The 20,197-nt window shown below is 40.7% G+C and overlaps 1 protein-coding gene across 4 annotated transcripts in view; it reads right to left on the reverse strand.

Moving 5' to 3' along the window:
• MPP7 (membrane palmitoylated protein 7) overlaps positions 1-20,197 on the reverse strand; it is a 292,696-nt gene that overhangs the window by 12,260 nt on the left and 260,239 nt on the right. For 3 of the 4 annotated variants that reach the window (XM_043563317.1, XM_043563318.1, XM_043563316.1), the window contains one exon: positions 7,312-7,392. The exons of the other annotated variant lie outside the window; for it this stretch is intronic. In XM_043563317.1, the coding sequence (XP_043419252.1) occupies positions 7,312-7,392 (81 nt within the window). The remainder of the gene's footprint in view (positions 1-7,311; positions 7,393-20,197) is intronic. 4 annotated transcript variants of the gene reach the window in all.

Raw genomic sequence — 20,197 nt, forward strand, 5'->3', positions numbered from 1 at the left:
GCCTACACCAAGTGGATTTTCACTGTAAATCAAACAGCCTTATACTGGAAGAAGGTGCCATCTAGGCTTTCACAGCTAGAGAGAAGTCAATGCCTGGCTCCAGAGCTCTAAAGGACAGTCTACCTCGTTAGGGGTGAATGTCATTGATGGCTTTAAAGCTGAAGCCAGTGTTCACTGGCTGTTCTGAAAATCCCAACGCCCTTAAGAATTATGGAAAATGTACTCTGCCTGTGCTCTATAAATGGGACAACAAAGCCTGTTTATCAGCACTTCTGTTTCCAACATGGTTTACTGTATGTTTTAAGCCCACTGTTCAAAGCTAGTGCTCAGATTCTTTCTGAAATACTACGAAAGCACCTTGCCACCAAGAGCTCGGATGGAGATGTAAAACGAGACTAATGTTGTTTTCAAGCCTGCTAACACAACATCCATTCTGCAGTCCATGGATCAAGGAGTAATTCTGACTTTCAATTCTTACTAAGACGTACATTTTTGTAAAGCTATGGCTGCCATAGATAGTGACTTCTCTGACGGATTTGGGCAAAATAAGTTGAAAACTGAATTATGGAAAGATAACTTTCTGGAAAGAGTTCACACTAGATGCTGTTAAGAACATTTGTGATTCATGGGAAGAGATCAAAATATCAACATTAACAGTTTGGAAGAAGTGGATTCCAATACTCATGAATGACTTTGAGGGGTTCAAGCCTTGAGTGGAGAAAGTCCCTGCAGCTGGGGTGTAAATAGCGGGAGAATTGGAATTAGAAGTGGAGCCTGAAGATGGGGCCGAATTGCTGCCACCTTGTGATCAAACTTTAATGGATGAGGAGTTGCTTCTTACGGATGAGCAAAGAAAGTGGTTTCTGGATCTGGAATCTACCCCTGTGAAGATGCTGTGAAGACTGTTGAAATGACAACAGAGGACTGAGAATGCTACATACACTCAGCTGATAAAGCAGCACAGTATTTGAGAGGATCAAGTCCAATTTGGGGAGAAGTTCTACTGTGGGTCAAACGCTATTGAACACCAACCACTGCATGCATGCTACAGAGAAAGTGTTTGTGAAAGGAAGAGTGAATAATGTGGCAAACTTCACTGTTGTCTTATTTTAAGAAGTTGCCACAGCCACCCCTGCCTTCAGAAGCCACCAACCTCAGGGCAAAACCCTCCCCCCCAGAACAAAAAATGACTTTCTGAAAGCTCAGAGGACAGTAGCATTTTTTTAGCAATAAAGTATTTTAAAATTAAGATATGTACTTTTTTTGGCCTTAATGCTACTGCACACTTAATAGATTACAGTATAATCACAAATTTCATTTTTTAAGCATAACTTTTATATGTACTGAGAAACCAAAAAATTCATTTGACCCACTTCATTGCAATATTCACTTTATTGTGGTGGTCTGGAACTGAACCTGTAATCCCTCTGAGACGTGTCTGTATCACACTGAGAAAAATTTAAAAGGCTGACTCTAATACCCTCTGGTTTTACCCACGTTGCTGCAAATGGAAGGATTTCATTCTTTCTCATTGCCAAGTAGTATTCCATTGTATATATAAACCATATTTTATTTAAGTGAAATAAGTCAGAGAAATGCAGATATCATATATTTTCACTCATATGTGGAATTTGAGAAACTTAACAAAAGACCATGGGGGAAGGGAATGGGAAAACATTGTTAAAAACCAGAGAGGGAGGGAGGCAAACCATAAGAGACTCTTAAATACAGAGAAAAAACAGAGTTCATGGGGAGGGGTGGGGGAGAGGGGGAAATGGGTGATGGACATTGAGGAGGGTACTTGTTGCAACGGGTGCTGGGTGTTGTACGTAAGCGATGAGTCACGGGAATCTACCCCCGAAACCAAGAGCACATGGCATAGACTGTATGTTAGCCAACTTGACATTACATATAAATAATAAATCAAATGAAATTAAAAAATAAAAGGCTGACTATACAAAGTGTTGGCAAAGAGGTAGAACAACTAGATCTGGCATACACTGCCAGGGTTGTAAAATGGTATAACCACTTCAGAAATGGTTTGGTAAGGTCTTACAAAATTACCTATGTCCCAGCCATTCTACTCCTAACTATTTACCCAACAGAAACAAAAACATATATTCATCAAAATATCTAGCTTATAGGTTTATTTGTAATAACCCAAAACGGGGGGAACCCCCAAGTATCCATTAAAAGGTGAATGGATGGATCAACAAATTATAGTATTTCCATACAATGGAATACCACTCAGCAATGAAAAGGGATGAATTACTAATCTATGAAACAACCTTGGTGAATCTCAAACTCATGCTGGGTGAAATAAACTAACCCCTTCCCCCAAAGAAAATTGGGAACAATGTCTAATTTCATTTATATAAAGTGCTAGATGATTTAAACTAATCTATAGTTTCGGAATGTAGATCTGTGGTTGCCTAAGGCCAGGAGTAGAAGGATAGATTACTAAAGGCATGGGCAGATTTTTTGAGGAGATGGTAATATGCATTATGTTGATTGTGATGATGATTTCATACGTGTATATGTATGTTAAAACAGATCTAACTGTACCTTTTAAATATATGCAGCTTATCTATTTCAATTATATCCCAATAATATGTAAAAGGAAAACTGCAGAAAGGGGGGAAAAAGTAACCTAATACAAAAAGTAATTGATTTAAATTGAACTTAAATTTAAATTATATCCAAAATTTTAATTAACTTCTATTTAGTTAAAAGCATATTTTAATACAACATTCAGATCTTCTAAAACAGTTTTTCGTATTTCTACTGGTAAAGCACCAAGAAATTGTGCTATTCATTACGAAATGTCGCACCTTCTGCAGGAACAGCATGTAATACTAATAAATTTAATTCTTGTCATAAAAGCTAAGAATGAATTTCATGACAAATTCACTCTATTAAAGTGTAAATAACATAATACGCATCCACAAGTACGAAAGATATTAAAAGTAGTATGATCCTCTGCTTTGGAATCTAGGTAGGGTTAATATGCATTTGTCATTTCAACAATTTAGTTGTCTGCTGGCGTTCCTTTGGCAAATAGTAAGCTTCGTAAGAATGTACTGCTGAAAATCAAAACTGAGAATTTTATGTGCATTAATTTGTTTCTGGTGAACTGAGAAAAGGTTACCTTTGTTCAATTGTCACGGCAGAACACTCTGAAAATGTAGAACATGCAGTGTTAAGGGTCACTGCCCTGACACATGGAGTCCCCTTGGGAGGGTTAAAAGTATTATTTAGAACTACCTCAAGTGAACAAGACATTTATGACACTGCCAAACACAGTTAAAAGTGAATGTACCTACAAAGTGTTTGCTTATCACCATCACCCCAAATTATCCAAGCCTGATGTAATTTTACTGTTGAAGAGTTTTATTGCTAATTGCAGTGAGGGATCATGGGAAATCTCACAAACTCATTAACGGTGAGGAATCCTGCAGAAGGGATCTGGAAGTTCTTAAGGGCAGAGAATTCAAAGGGAAAGATGGACACATTAATTATAATGCAGGCCACCACCTCACCATCGCTCACTTGTCAGAGTACTCACTGTGTTCACCGTCAGACAAACATCAAACACATACGAGACAAACTCCACCTTCTTCCCCTGCTTCCCACAAAATTCCCAAATAACTGCCATAATGAGATAAGAAAAAAAAATTTTTTTGAATTGGTACCCTAGTTTACATACATATATATTAGAAATCTCAACTGAGGTTTTCTATAGACAAAGAAGTGTTACAGAACATGAGTCCTTTGAAACCTATGAAAACACATAACTGTGATATATGCCTTCACGAGAAACCACAAAGTGATTAACAGGTGTGGTTGACTGTGAGTGCCCAAAATTCCAGACTGTAAAGACTTGGGAATTCATCAAGAATTTGACATTTACTGCAATACTTTTTGTTAACTGCTTTATTTTAATTTACTGAGACAGCCTTTTGAAAGCCTGGTTATATTAATAGTCATTTAAATTTGTTGATGATAACCTAGAGCCTTAAAACAGTGTTGGTGCTGCTCACTGAGAATGAAATTTCCCACAGAGAAGCAAGACAGCAGAAAACAGGTCTCGGCCACCACTTTCTTTAAAAGCAACTTTCAATGTTTAATGTGGCAACACAGATATTTTTTAAAGATCGTATAATTTGTTCTGCCATTTTAGCCCAAGAGTGATAGTGCTTACCTCATTTAGCATCCTTTTAAATAATTTTTTCTAATTGCAATAATTACAGATTCACAATAAGTTGCAAAAATAGTACAGAGCAGATTCTGTGTAACTATCATTCAACTTTCTCCAATGAAGGAAAGTGTTCATCTTCCATAACTGTAGCGCAGTCAAGACCAGAAAATGGACCTCAGCAAACCACAGTGAGCTAAACTACCAAGTATTTCTTTTTAACACTGAAAAACCTGAAGTATGCTCGACAGAAAAGTTCACATGTAAGCTTAACGAATTTCCACAGAATGAAAATACCCAGGTAAGAAGCACCCACCAGGGAACAGAAGATTTCCAGCACTGCACAATCACCCTTCCGATCCACCTCCTCAAGACATCTAACAGCACACGTTAGCATTGCTTTTATTGTATTTATACAAACGGAGTTATATTGCGTATTCTCTTTTGTGTCTGCCTTTCACTGGACACGTTTGGTGGACTCATTCCCAATGCTGCGCGGAGCAGCAGATTGGGCATTACAGTCTTCTGTCGTGTGAACATGCCATCATGTCCCTTATCCGATCTACCACTGATGGGCATTTGGGTCCTTTCCAGTTTGGGGCTCTTAGGAATAATGTTTCCAAAACCATCCGAGTGCACGTTGTGTGCATCCCTGTTGGCTGTGTACTAGGAGTGGAATCGTGAGGTCATGGGGTATGTATTTGCTCAGCTCTAGTAGATAGTATCACTTAGTTTTCCAAAGTGGATGAATTAATTTGCACTCCCACCAACACCAGCAATGTGTGAGAGTTCCAATGCTCTACATCTTTTTCAACCTACCCATTCTGGTGGATATTCAGTACATTTGGGGGAAAAGATTTATAGAGTTAAACATCGAACAGAATACTGGTGGAATAATCAGAGCAATAATTTTTCTCCAAATACTCAAGACTCTACCTAGAATATTTGACAAAGCAAAACAATCTGAAATTCCAAACTTGTTCTTAAAATATATTCTTCTTTAATTAATTAAATCATCCCGAGCTGATGCTATGGCTGTTATTTTCCAAACATGTCTGGTATTATGAGTCACCTGGGATATATAAATACAGACTTTCAGGCATTCTGTCAGATTTCCTGAAGGAGGATTTCTTTGGAAAGGCCTTGGAATCTTTTCATATGAAGCCCAAGAGGTTTTTATTATCAGCCAAGTCTGGAAAACACTGCTCCATGGGAGTCTTCTGACATTAACACCTGTTTAAAAGTGAATCTGAGTGGAAAATTACTACTTTGGGGATTTCTTTGGAGAGTTCCAGCCCCAGAACCTTCTGGATGTTCTCAATTTCTGCAACAACTTTAGAGGCAGATATTATTTGAACTGTTGGATAAATTGAGGCCAAGGTACATTGCCCCAGGTCCTTGAGTAACACCAAAATTATCATAAAGCCCTATGTGTGATCAACAGCCTTACTGGTATTTAGCATCTTCCAAATACGTGGATTTTTATTATTAACTGTGCTGCAATAAAGAGAATATGTAGTTGGAAAAGACTGTGTAGTATCGTATATGGGAGGAAGACCGTGAAGACTGGAATCAGAAAACCTGGTTTCGAGTGCGGTTGTACCACTACTGTGTGTGGAACTCTGAGTAGGTAACGGATCCTTGCTCCCTCTTTCCTCCTCTGTGGCATGCAGGTGTCGCCCCGTTGTTGGGACATTGAAATAAATTCAGACAATTAAAGGAGATGAATACACAGTAGGAAGTTAATACATGCGTTTTTTTCCCCCTTCGTAATCTGTTTTTCCATCCTCTAGGTTCTTTGTAACTGCTCACCTGTAAGACTGGCCAATAGTTTTGTAAAATTTTCTAATTACCTGTATATTGCAATTCAGCTTTGTAAGAGAAGTGAATAATTAAAGTTAAAAGAGAGAGAGAGAGAGAGAGAGAGAGAGAGAAACACAATTTAATTCCACATTTCCACATTTTCCTTTACTTTCATCTCTGTTGGTGGAAACCAGCGGTCCTATAACGTATGGCTGAAAACGATTACAAACAATAATTTGGAAAAATGCAGTAACAAGGAGTAACTTGAGGTAATAGAAAACTATAATTTTAAAATAAAGCCCAACTCTTCTCAAACTCGAGAACATTGCTCATTGCTAAGGGCACTATACAAACAGTTGTTTTTGTTTTGTTTTGTTGTTAACAGTACTAAAACCACTTGAAAAAGCCAACATTTCAATTTCATCTTTTAGAAGGCTTTCTAACATCAACATATTAAGCACTCAAATGGCATTTATTCTGGAGATCAAAATGCTTCCAGCATCGCATTTCACTTGTAAGAAAGCCTATGAAAACCTCTTTTATAAAAATAGGTCTAATGCTGTATACTGAAAAGAAGCCTACCATATTTGGATTATATGGCCATGAAAGGCCCATTTAACACGATCTGCCAATTACTACATATAAAAAGTAATTAAGAAAGGCTTATATTAGAAGAGGCCTCCTTCAGCTCTCTGTGGCTTGGTCCTTCTGATCTTAAACCTGGTGAAAAACTCTGGAAAATATTAGCACTTATTTTAGGAAGTAGAATAGACTTTTACATAGAAGAAAATTTGTAAATAATACTGTCATATGTGTATTAAAATTCACCATAAAAACTGAGAGTAGAGGGGCGCCTGGGTGGCTCAGTTGCTTGAGTGTCCAATTCTTGGTTTCGGCTCACGTCATTATCTCACGGTTCATGAGATCGAGCCCCATGTGGGACTCCGTGCTGACAGCACGGAGCCCGCTTGGGATTCTCTTTCTCCCTTTTTCTCCTCCTTTCTCTCTCTCTCTCTCAGAACAAATAAATAAGCTTAAAAAAGAAATATTAAAGAAAAAAACTAAGAATAGAGAAGAAGTTGTAAATTAACAAATACCCTGCCAATGATGTCTGCACTCTGGGGCAATCCCTGAACTCCTGTGCCTCAGTTTCCTCCACTGTAAAATGTGGAGAATGTCGCTGCATACTTGCTAGGTCTGCTGTGAGTCCAGATGCTGACCGCTTAGAACCATGCTGGGTGCCACCCATGCCACCTAAGTGCCCAGTCATCATCAGTGCAGCGGTTAGCAGCATTGGGGAGCAGGGAACTTACGGGGCACTGTCACACCGTAGTGTTGTGTGTCACTGATGAGCAGTTTTCGTTTCAGTTCATTCAAACCTACTCCTACGGGACCTGAAAAATAGGATAATATAAATGATTACAGAAAACACTGTTTAAGCAGGTCTATCACTGAACATGAGTCTGTGACTGACAGACTGAGAACACGTATCCAACTTTGCATCCCGAATAAAGAGATTATCTCTAGTCAAGTTGTACATAAGAAAAAGCTATGAGTTCAGTTGCTGCTTTTTTACTTTGAAAATTTAAACCCCTACCTTTCCATTAAAAAGACAAGAACTAATTTGTTTTAAAGGAAACATACCCAAGAGCTTGAGTAGATCACCAAGAGATGATATCCAGAAGAGTCTAAAATATATGCCTGCCTGAGAAAGTGGACGTGTGCACTCCAGGCACCAATCATTTCAATACGAAATGTTTTTAGAGCTTAATAAAATAACATCTTGGAACATTAATTTTATTGTAGCTACAACTCTAATGATGCACTTTATTTTTTTTATACTTACACATTTATTTTTTTGGGAGAGAGTGCTCACGTGAGCAGGGGAAGGGCAGAGAGAAAGAGAGAGGAACAGGGAGAATCTCAAGCAGGCTCCATGTCCAAAACAGAGCCCAACTCAGGGCTCGATCCGACAACTGCAAGATCGTGACCCGAGCCAAAATTAAGAGTGGGACCCTTAACCAACGGAGCCACCCAGGCACCTCTAATGATGCATTTTAAATGTGCAAAGCCATCAGCCACATTTACGTCACTCGAGATAATCTTCTCACGCTATGTTTTCAGTTGGTCCTTAAGCATTTGAAAACTTGCACTGGCCTCGCATGCTTAAATCCACCAGTGCATGCATAGTAAACACCACAGTGGACAGGGAGCGGATAGTAAATACTGCGGAGCATAAAAGTGACTTCCGCCTTCAAAGAAAGTAATTAGGTTGAGAGAGTCACACAAAATGATTAAGAGACGGAGCAAAACACACAGAAGTTTCAAACAGGAATCTGAACACAAGTTAGAAGGCCACAAGCCCCCGACGACGAGTGCCTCGCAGTCTGCCATCAGGCTCCATTCAGTGATGGTGTTTGCGCTGGACACAACACAGGCTGCGGGCCCAGACGGACCCGACTCAGGTTCCCTTTTTCACTATTCCTCCCCTGCTGATACTGGGTGAATACGTGTGCCCCTTCAACTTCACGTGTTGGACTCCTAAAGCCCAAGGTGTTAAGAGGTGAGGATTTTAGGAGGTGCTAAGGTCAGGAGAGTGGAGCCCAGGAAGGGATTAGCGCTCTTACAAAAGAGACTCCACAGAGCTCCCTCCCCTCCAGCACGTGAGGACGCAGCCAGATGCGGTGTGACTGGGGAAGAGGGCCCTCACCCCGCAGTGCCGGCACCCTGGATCTCCAACTCGCAGCCTCCAGAACCGTAAGAAGTCAATTCCTGTTATTCGTGGGCCACCCAGTCTCTGGTGGGTTATTACCGTGGCCTGAGAGGACATCATCTCTGAGGCTTAGTCTTTGAGCCTTGATTAGACTTCATGCTACTGAAAGTTATCCTACTCCCCTTTTGGAGGAATTAAGTGAATAACTTCTGTATAGCACCTGGCACACAATCCAGGGACCCGTGTTCATTCCCTCACCCACTTCCTCTCCTGAGCTTTGAAAAGAACAAGGTTTTATGCCGGACAATGAAGGACATACAGGTGGACACAGAAGAGCACAGTGCACATCCTGGGTGGAGGGAAAAGTGTGAACGAAGAGGAAGAGGCCAGACCTGGGGGCTGTGCCTTCCTTGGTCTACCACTACTTTGCAGGGCCCTCGCCTGGATCAGGAGACCTGTCCCCCTGTGTTCACTCATCAGCACCTTCTGTCTTTCCAGGAACTGCTGTCAAGTCCCAATTCCTGGCACTCAGCTCTCCCTTTTTATAATAAATACTCTGTAACATCCCATTTATACCATGAAATGGAATTCAGAGCTAATGTAACTTACCGGTACATATAATTCTTCCCTCCAAGTTAATCAAATGGACTAACTGGGGCACCTGTGTGGCTCAGTGGTTTGAGCATCTGACTCTTGATTTTGGCTCAGGTCGTGATCTTAAGGTTCGTGAGCTTGAGCCCAGAGTTGGGCTCTGTGCTGACAGCGCGGAGCCTGCTTGGGATTCTCTCTCTCCCTCTCTCTCTCTCTCTCTCTCTGCCCCTCCCCTACTTGTGTGAGTGCTTTCTCTCTCTCTCAAAATAATAACCTTTAAAAAGAGTACTTACAATAAAAAAATATGTGTTTCAATATGTAAATGCTTAGACATGACTAGAAAACCTATTAAACTCAGATGTTTGTACTTACCAATAATAAGGTTGGATTTAAGAGTAATAAGATAAGGAACCATTCTGTACAGGAAAGTACAGGAAACTGGAAGCCCAAAGGTGCAGGAAAACAGGAGAATACAGACAAGAAACTGGATAGAAAGGACAGGTGAAACTCTTTGGAATATGGTAAGGAACGGGGTAACAGCCGTAATTGAACCAGAGATCATTTGTCAAGACTATCAAAGTGCAGAAAATGGTACTTTTGCAAATGATCTTCACTTTACATATAAGTGTAGTGTAAAAGTAATTCCCTGTGGGATGGGACAGTGCTTCACTGTCTCAGAAGGCAGACCTCTTGAAACTCGACCATATGTTCTGATCTATTCAGTGCCTGAATGTCTACTATAACATTGGAGAGAGGCACGTGGGACGCAGGTCAGACCTGAGTTCTGTAGAAATGTCACGTCTACATTCCTGGCCCCCTAGCCATTCTGACTTTAAAAAGGAGTAAATGTCTACATGCTCTCCAGTGCAGTGCTGCCCCTATCGAGGACCCTTACTCTGGGACGTCAGCCTCTGGCCCTTGTCATTTGCTGTGCCTCAGTTCCTGCCAGCTCCTTGGGTAACCTTGGCATCCACATGAACCCCTGTCAAAAGACCAGCATCTAACATCCCTGACTCCGCGTCTAGAGCGATCTTCTTCTCTATTCCACTTCGACCCTTTACTGGAAAGACCTCGACTCTGCCATCACTCTTCACTCTTCATCACTATATTCCACTACTGAAATACTAAATTCACACTTTTCCAATAGGACTCCGATCTCGGATCCCTTGGGATCTCTCCCTCGGTTATCCTGCCACACCTACGGTCATGGGGACCTCTAATAACATTTCTTTCCTTTTTATCCAGCAGCCCTTCATGGCTTCACTTCCATGGGCCTCATGTCTTCTCTTATACACTGTCCTTCTATCAAATCTCTTATACACTGTCCTCCTATCGCACTTCCCAAGGAGACCTCCAGTCTCAGACCAAACCAGTGGCCCCTCCACGCATCCACACTTAGTCAACGAGTACTGAAAACCCACACCGTCCTGGAGCAGTCATGCTGTCCGCTCCTGCTCTCCACACACAAACTAAGATTTCCATTATTCTGTGTTCTCCTACCCACCGTATTTCTTACATCCCCACAATGGTCACTGCAATCCTCCGTTCTCTGTGGTCACACGTGGGAGCCTCCTGCTCTCCCATATGCTCCCTATCATCAAATAATCACCAAAGGCTGTCAATTTACCTCCCAACTAGCCTTCAGAGCCACAATCTGAATTTCCACTGCTGTCACACGAGTCCAGGGTACCACCACGTTCACCTCCTCTTCTGGACCAGCCTCCTCGGCTGCCCCACCCCTGCTCATCAGCCACTCTAACCCACCATCACCAGCAGCCAGAGGTCCTTCCAAGGAGCTATTCTGATCCTGTCTCTCCCTTAACATTCTTAGAAATGTAGTTTCCAGTGGCTCTTCTGAAAAAGATTAAAACCTTCACATGGGTTACAAGACTCCACATTGACCTGGTCCCCACCTCCTCCTTCTGTCTCAAAGCATCTGCTCAACCCAGGGAGTTCTGATATGTCAGAACTTGGCTCAAACAGATCTTTCTCAAGCAAGTCTGCAAGTCTGTCCTGACCCTTTCGACCATGTTTGTCATTTTTAACTCTTCAGAACATTCTGTATACCTTCCTACTACTTAAAAGTCATAATTCAACAACTGGGTAATACATTGCTTCATAGCCTGTCTATCCCACCAGACAGATTCCATGAGAGCAGGAATCATATTAGGTCACTTGCCTTTCCCCAAAAGCAATTAAAATCTCAACAAAAATCTGTGTAGCGAATGCATCTTCTAGTGACACCCTCATCACCTTAAGCTCACTGGAAGACCTCATCTACTCTGGGAACACAGAAGCCAACAAGTGGATAGGTCTTTGAAGCCCTTTCTACAAACGTATATGTCTAAATCCATCTAGACCATCACCCTCTGAACAGTCACACACTCCTACACCTGCTCTTTCTGAATCTTCACCTCTTGTGGCTCCATCAACACTTAAAACTAGTAAATTCTCTCCTACCTTAAAACAACAACAAACTTCCCCTAACCTTAAGCTGTCCCTCTGCCACTGCTCGGCCCTGTCTCTGCCACCCTGGCTTAGGCTCCTGTCATGTGTCACCCGCATCTCTCACTCTCCCTCCAGTGCATACAGAATCAAATATCAATTCCTTGACAAGTTTACTTTTTTTTTTAATGTTTATTTATTTTTGAGAGAGACAGAGACAGAATGCGTGTGGGTTAGGGGCAGAGAGAGAGGGAGGCCATCTGAAGCAGGCTCCAGGCTTTGCACTGTCAGCACAGAGCCCGATGTGGGGCTCAAACTCACGAACCATGAGATCATGACCTGAGTCGAAGTCAGACGCTCAACCGACTGAGCCACCCAGGTGCCCCCTTGACAAGTTTATATATAGACTGCATGTTGTGAGCTATATTTCTATTTCTAATTTTCATTCATTCATTTTTAATGGTTATTTTTTAATGGTTATTTATATTTTAATGTTTATTTTTTTAGAGACAGAGACAGACAGAATGAGCAGGGGAGGGGTAGAGAGAGGGGGAGACAAAGAATCTGAAGCAGACTCCAGGCTCTGAGCTCTCAGCACAGAGCCCAACATGGGGCTTGAACTCAAGGAACTGTGAGATCACGACCTGAGCCGAAGTCAGAGGCTTAACCGACTGAGCCACCCAGGCACCCGTTTATTTACTTTTGAGAGAGACAAAGCATGAGCTGAGCAGAGGAGGGGCAGGGAGACAGACAGGGAAACACAGAATCCAAAGCAGGCTCCAGGTTCTAAGCTGTTAGCACAGAGCCAGACATGGGGCTCAATCCCTTGAACTGTGAGATCATGACTTCAGCCAAAGTCGGATGCTCAACCGACTGTGCCACCCAGGGACCCCTAATTTTCATTCTTGATACTCCTTCCTATGCACACTCCAGCTACATGAGGTCCCCCTGCTTCCAGAAATATGGCAGGTTCTCTTTTGTGTTGTTGGATCCTCATGGCACGCTGCTTGCTTTTGCAAGGACACTCCTGTCCTCTTCATGTGCTAATTCTTGCTTGTTGTTTCAGCTTAGATACACTTTAGGGAAATCCTCCCTAACACTCTAAATTTGGGTTCAGTACCAAGTTCGTGTGTTCTCTGTACTTGAAAGTCAAGAGACCAATCACCCAGTACTCTGTCTTTTAGCCGTGTTGATCCTCTAACAGACCGTGAGCTCTGTGAAAACAGGGGCGTCATCTACTTGTTCATCAGCTAGCAAACTGTAGGCACTCATTAGTTTGCTGTATTCATTTAAATTCTACTCAGTAATTATGCTGTCCTGGAGGTATGACTATTTGCTGAATGAACCAAAGGAATGGGAGCTAAAGGTAAAAGCATCTGTTCCCAAAATGCTTCGATATGATGGTGAGGTAACATGCTCATGGTCCCTAAGGGGAGTTGGTTGGTGAAGATCACATTTGAACTTGGCTCTTTGGATCTAAAAATAAAGAGAAGCAGAGGGGAAGGTGATGACTTCAGCTCTGGACCTGTGAGTTTCAGGAAAGGAAATCGATCTACCTTATCACTATCAGACAAGGACTGACTGTGGTGTAACAGAGAGGTCAGGGCGAGGGTGTCCTCGTGACCACAGGCACGACAAGAAAGAACCTGGGACTGTGAGAAGAAATGAGATCTCTGAGGGAGAGGAGGACAGGGGTAGCATTACTGACTGCGGTATGCGGGGCACCATTTGGGGTGTATGTATTTTACCCACTCTGAAGGTACCAACAATATTTAAAGTGCTAAAACTTACTCTTTACTAGAAAACAGAAAAAGAACAACAAGGGGTATTACAAATGGAGCTGTGTTCCCTGTACAGACGAAGCCAACTCAGTTATATATGCGCAAAGAAAAAATAAGAAGCGAATAAAACACTAAAATTTAAATAGCACATCCTGGCCTGCCCTGCCCACCCCCGACTCCACACCCAGGGCTAAAAGGGTGATAAGAATTTACGTTTTTTTCAGCAGGTCTCAGCTCTGGAGTGCTTCCCAGAGTGTAAGATACTTTGCTGAGTGAGAGTCTAGCTTTTTTTGTCCTCTTCTATCACCCTTGCCAAAACCCACAATGATTTATTTTAACTCTGGAGGAAAAAACTAGATGTGTCTGATTTAGTGGGCAAAAGTATGGTGCCTCTAATACAATGCCCTTACATTGTGCCTATATTCAGTTTTACCCCTATACAATCTCTTCACAGCGACATGGAGTATCACTCCACTCATGGAGTGTGCAGTGGCAGATATCTTACTTGAAACATGTTCCCTAGATTTGAGGTCATCATCTTCCAAGGTGGGAGTTTCCTTACAAAAAAGGCTAAAGTAGGGATACAGTTTCCATCATTCTGACAACAAAACTGCTCCCAGGGCCTCCAAACAGCATTCTCCCTGTCAGGCTCTTGGATCACCTCTGCTATCCACATTGGTGAAGTTCTGGAATTTCTCTTATTAGCTCTTAACCTTAAGATCACCACCTAGATCCACACCCCTAGCCGTAAGTTCACAGCATTTTCAGTGGCTGCTTTGTATTTAGGATGCAATAGCTACTTATACTGTAGGCTGCTTTAGGGATGCAAACTGTGTTAGGTTCATTCTGCAGTGGGACAGATTCACTGCTCCTTTGATACAAAAAATTTTAACACACTTGGTGAAATACAGTTATACATACATACACAAATTGGTTATCCTATAGTTTGTTTCAGTTGTGCTTGTTAATGCTTAAAGAGAAACAGAGAAGATAATCTAAACAGCACGTATTTAAATACAGACAACAGGCTTTGGAAACATAGTAATTACGATGTGACATATCACGGTTTTTCTATGTAGCAGGCATGTCTCCCTGTGAGAAAGGTATTATTATCTTCACCTTACAGACAAGAAAGTGGACAACGAGAGGTTAAGGAATTTTCCTAAGGTCACACACAGCTGGAGTGCTCTTCAAATGGTATTTAAAAGCCTGTCCAGGGGCGCCTGGGTGGCCCAGTCGGTTGAGCGTCTAACTTCGGCTCGGGTCATGATCTTCCAGCTCATGACTTCAAGCCCCGCATCTGGCTCTGTGCTGACAGCTCAGAGCCTGGAGCCTGCTTCGGATTCTGTGTCTCCCTCTCTCTGCCCTTTCCCCACTCATGCTCTGTCTCTATCTCTCAAAAATGAATAAACAAACAAAAAAGCCTGTCGTCCGTTGCACTCAAAAAGTCTTCATTCTTTCCATCCTGCCTATCATCTTATCAAAAGAATGCCAATAAAATACAAACCCAAATAGCCAGTGATCCACTGTCTGATTATGGCTGTGATCCATAGCTTCAGAGTCTCTGACCCGATTCTCAGCTGCCCCACACCTTGGATAGGGAGGACTATCCTGACTATCTGACTCTCAGGAATACTGTATTCCACAGAGACCCTGGCTACAAAGAGTGGAAGTCAGATTTGATCTCCAAAATCACTCTGTGCAGAACCTCTGAAAAGTCTATATTAAGCTTAATGACGGCAGTGGATGTGCTAGGCCTGGGTGACGTACACAGGGCATGTGTGTTAGCATTCTAGATCCAGGACTAAGGAAATACAGCGATGATATGGAAGTAGTAAGTAAAACCCCAAAAACAGTCTAAAAAATCATCTTGGAGTTCATTAATTTGGAATTCAGGTAGTGAACTAAAATTGATGTGCCATTAGCTTGGAAAGAACGTAGAAGAATGTTTCTATTCAAACCAAAACATGTAAATAAGTATCTGTTTCATTTCATTTTAATTTACAAAATCAACTCGGCAAATTCAGGAAAGAAAGAATAAAGCCACTGATTCCCATTAGTTGATGTTCTTGTAAAAACTGTGTCAACTGGAAAATTGAAATAATTAGGAAGGCACATTGTTTTTAATTACTTTCATACATTTAATTGGTAACTCCTTCCTCAAAGTAGGCAAATGTGTTGTGTGTGATTTTATATAAAGGTTCATTCATTTCAGCCAAAGAAATACAGCCCATTTAGGGTGTCAATAATGATGCTAGTAAAGTTGCTGCTTAAAACGCTACACGTAAGGAAACATTCATGTTAAAGTAAATGCAAGAATGCCTTTATTTTTATCTTAAAAAGAAGATCTTTAAAAATCGACATGCAAATTCTCAGCCTGTGTTTATGCAGGAGAATTTAGACATATACACAACACCTTTGCCCCAAATGACCTCTATGTGTGTTGACATTATTGACCCATTAGCCATATAATTATAAGAGGTTGAATGTTTCCATCATTCTATTTTCAGATTTTCTTCTTTTTATTCTATAGTGTGTGTAAGGTTCATGGTTTGTAACAAATCTTTATGTATGGAAAACACAAGAAAGATGCTATTTATTAGAACGGTAGCTAACACTACTTTTAAAATTAATTCACAGTTGATGGACAGCACTTTTTCATTCTATAAACATGGCCCCCCAAAAAGACCTCCTTTCTGAATCTGAAACAGACATACACAATTAAAAATCAAAAAAGGCTGGGCACTTGGGTGGCTCAGTTGGTTGAGTGTCTGACTCAATTTTGGCTTAGGTCATGACTCCCAGAGTTGTGGGATCAGGCCCCATGTTGGGCTCTGTGCTGACCATGGAGCCTGCTTGAAATATTCTCTCTCTTTCTGCCCTTCCCCTGCTCATGATCTTTCTAATTAAAAAAAAATCAAAAAGGCTAAATGAGTGGAGAAAGCATTGAGGAAATAAAACCAGGGCCTACAGCAGCACTTTGAAACTGTAGGTACACTGAAAGAATGCTCTAAAATATGGGTGTGGTGTTCTATACTAAAAACAAAAACAAAAAACTACGGACACTCTGTGGTATTGTCCTCATTTCTATGTTAGTGCAGATCCTAAGGAATATCTACTGGAACAATAACGTATTACTATTGTGAAAATTATTTAATTGAAATCCATGAAATGTCATGTTTTTAAAAAGACACTTAAGTAGTAAGTGGACTTTTGTAAATGTCCAGCATAGAATTTTAGTTGTAGTTCTTCTAAAGGCTGATGAACATCAAAATGAATTTAATAATGTGAATCTCGATGAGCAGTACCTTACACATGAAAGGATAATTGTGCTCAAGATCACAGTGTTACTAATCTGTTAGGAAAGAAACTTCTGAGAAAGAGATACAGATAGATGAGATTGGCTAAATTAGTTTTAACATACCTTATATTCATGTAACAGTCATAACACATTTAAAAAATCCATTCTTAGGGCACATGGGTTGCTCAATTGGTTAAGTGTCTGACTGTTGGTTTCAGCTCAGGTCATGATCTCAGAGTTCATGAGTTTGAGCCCCGTGTCGAGCTCTGTGCTGGCAGCGTGGAGCCTGCTTGGGATTCTCTCTCTCTCCCCGCCTCTCTTTCTGCCCCTCCCATGCTCACATACTCTCTCAAAATAAATAAATAAACTTTAAAAAAATTAAAAAATAAAAAATCTATTCTTATTTGGACTTCTGTCCAGTATTAAATTACATATTGGAGAGAAATCTGTTGCTCTGATCAAGTTCTCTTCACTTTTGCTAATGATCTTGACATTATTAGTATGACATAAAAATGGCATATTGTATGAAAGCCCCTTGCACGGATGCAGCTTTTGCTATGGGTTTACCTCCAGTGTACCTGCACCACTTAATGTGAACAATCTTCCACACTTCCCCCTGGACACTTTTATAGTATTGGCCGGACTTGTTCAGAGAAAAATATCAAAATTGCTAGAGTCTGCAATAAATATCCCAACGGTTTTTGTTACCCGAAAAAACACACTCAGATCAAATGGAATCTCTAGGTACCCCTCAGATCAGACACATTAAAAAGTCTACTTACCTTACTGTAGCACTACGAGTTTTGTTGCTCGAGGCATAAAATAAAAACAACCATGCTATTATATTTGACTCGCAATCTTATAATGATCACTTCAGTGGGTGGCTGGATTTTGTACTGGAGAGTGACAAATCTGTTTATGAAACTAAATGTAAAGTTCCCTTGCAATCAAACTATATAGAAAATATAGCAACTTAGCAGTTCATAACAAGCCCTGCCAGAGGTTCAGGTTTTCTTTTCTCTGTTGAGTTATAATGAAAGAAAAATCCTACTAATGAAGCATCAATTTGTATGCTGTCAGAAAGAAAGAAAGAAAGAAAAAAAGAAAGAAAAGAAAAGAAAGAAAGAAAGAAGAAGTGGGAAGCTAGCTGAAAGAGCATCATTTTTTTTTTTTAAGAGCATCATTTTTTCCAAAGTGGCTATTTATATCAGACTTTGACTGACTGAGTGCTCATCTCATCTCTATCTCAGGGGTATGACGAGTCAATAAAATTAAAAGGTCAAAATAAACCCATCCTTGAGTCTTCCTTAGCTAAGCAGAAGAGGGCATGGGTAGCTTTCTTACTTCAGAGTCTGTTCAAAAATGCGACCTTTCCAACAAGGCTACCACGATCTGATTCGAAATCGCAAACTCCTGATTCCCCTCAATCTGCACTGCATTTACTTTATTTCACAGAATTTATCACCCTCGAGAACTGTACAGTTGACTTTATATTTCTAATTCATACTGAGTATGTTTTCTTGGTCTATGTCCTCCCATTGGAATGTAAACACCAGGAGGGCGAAACATTTGTGTTGTTCGCTAAGGAACCCACCAGCTTAGAACAGTGCCTGGTGCGGTCGGGACTCCGTAAAAATCAGCTGAATGAACTGAATTGTGATTTATGCCCAGAAATTAAGCCAGAGTATAAACATTTAAGATACACCAATGGCACAAAAAAGCCAACTGTGATTCTAATAAAGATCATATTTACCTCTTATATACAAGGATTATAATTTTAAATCCAGCACATGCTCATAAATTCAATTATGACTTTTGGGTTTACAGTTGTCCCTATAAAATCCTCCAGAGCAGACCCTAATTCCTACAAGCCTTCAATCAAAGTTTGCCAAAAGTTATGAGGATTTTAATAAACACATTAACATTTATATTCAGCTTTTCTCTCTGCTTTATGCGGGAGACTTTTTATTCCGCTACAGTTTTATGGAAAAATGATGACAGTCTTATAAAGGTCTATTTATTCAAACCACCTCTACAAAGCAGTCTTTAGACAGCATATGAGATTCAGCACAAAGGAGGGCAGAATAGTACTTAATGCTCAAGCCGGAAAGGTGAAATATATAGAAAGATTTATTATTAGTTTCCTCTTCTGCCTCATAACCAGACAGAACAAGTCACAAATTGTCTGAATAGCCACATGATGGATTTTGCTCTTCTATTGGCTGAAGCTGTGAAGTGTGTTAGTAGCTTTTTAAACACCAAAGCTTTCTCTCCACTCCTTCCCCCACAAACACAGACGCATTATTTGGCTTTATTACTTTCCTTTTTAAAAAGTCAGGTCTCACTAAAGATAAAATTTATGCAGAAAAATGTACTAAATGGCTGACATTTGGTTTTCACATCCTTTTTTGGAAAATACTTTTAGATGCAGAAGGGAAGAGAACAGAAAATGTCACTAAGCTATTTTTGTGGCTAAAATGTGGCTTTAGAATGGTACCTTTACAAAACGAAGAGAAAATCAAATGCTTGTGAGCAAGGCTCAAAGTCCTCAATTGTCATAGTTTTGCTGTGTTAACAACTTGTTCTGTTTTAATTTCTTGAACATTAAGTCCAAGAATAAAAAGCATGCAATATTATGGTAAGAATATAGAGCAAATAATGCTATAGACCTCTTTTTTTTTAATGTTTATTTATTTCTGAGATAGAGTCAGAGCATGAGTGGGGGAGGGGCAGAGAGAGAGGGAGACACAGAATCTGAAGCAGGCTCCGAGCTGCCAGCACAGGGCCCGACGTGGGGCTCGAACTCACAAACCGCGAGATCATGACCTGAGCTGAAGTCTATCACTCACCTGACTGAGCCACCCAGGCACCCCTGTGCTGTAGACCTCTTTAGCAATCTTTACCTTACAGTTTCAAGGCAAATATCATTATTCCCAATGGCTTTGAAAACATGGGGAAAACAAATGAGGCTTGAGGAGGGCCACGCTGCTCACACTCTACTCTTTCCACTTCCTAACACATGGTGTGTGAGCCAAGGCACTGCTTCCTCAGCATAGGATTTCTACAATTATGAAAAGTTAACAGTGAATTCATGAACAATTCAGAATTTCTAAAATTTGAGCCCACTGCTTTGTTACCTCTTTTAGATGATACACTGCCAAATATTCTACTGTAGCTTATAAGTGTTTTGAACAGTGGTGGAAAAATTAGCAGAAGCCTACTCATATTTGAACATTTCATATTTGTCTTGTCAGTATTCTTAGTTAACATTGTAAAAAAGACAGCCCCAAAATGGAGTCACTTATGCTAAGGCCACATCACCAAACCAAGACTTAATACCTAACCTAATTAGTTTCAACCTCTCCAAG

The sequence above is a fragment of the Prionailurus bengalensis genome, chromosome B4, assembly GCF_016509475.1.
Source record: "Prionailurus bengalensis isolate Pbe53 chromosome B4, Fcat_Pben_1.1_paternal_pri, whole genome shotgun sequence".
NCBI lineage: Eukaryota > Metazoa > Chordata > Mammalia > Carnivora > Felidae > Prionailurus > Prionailurus bengalensis.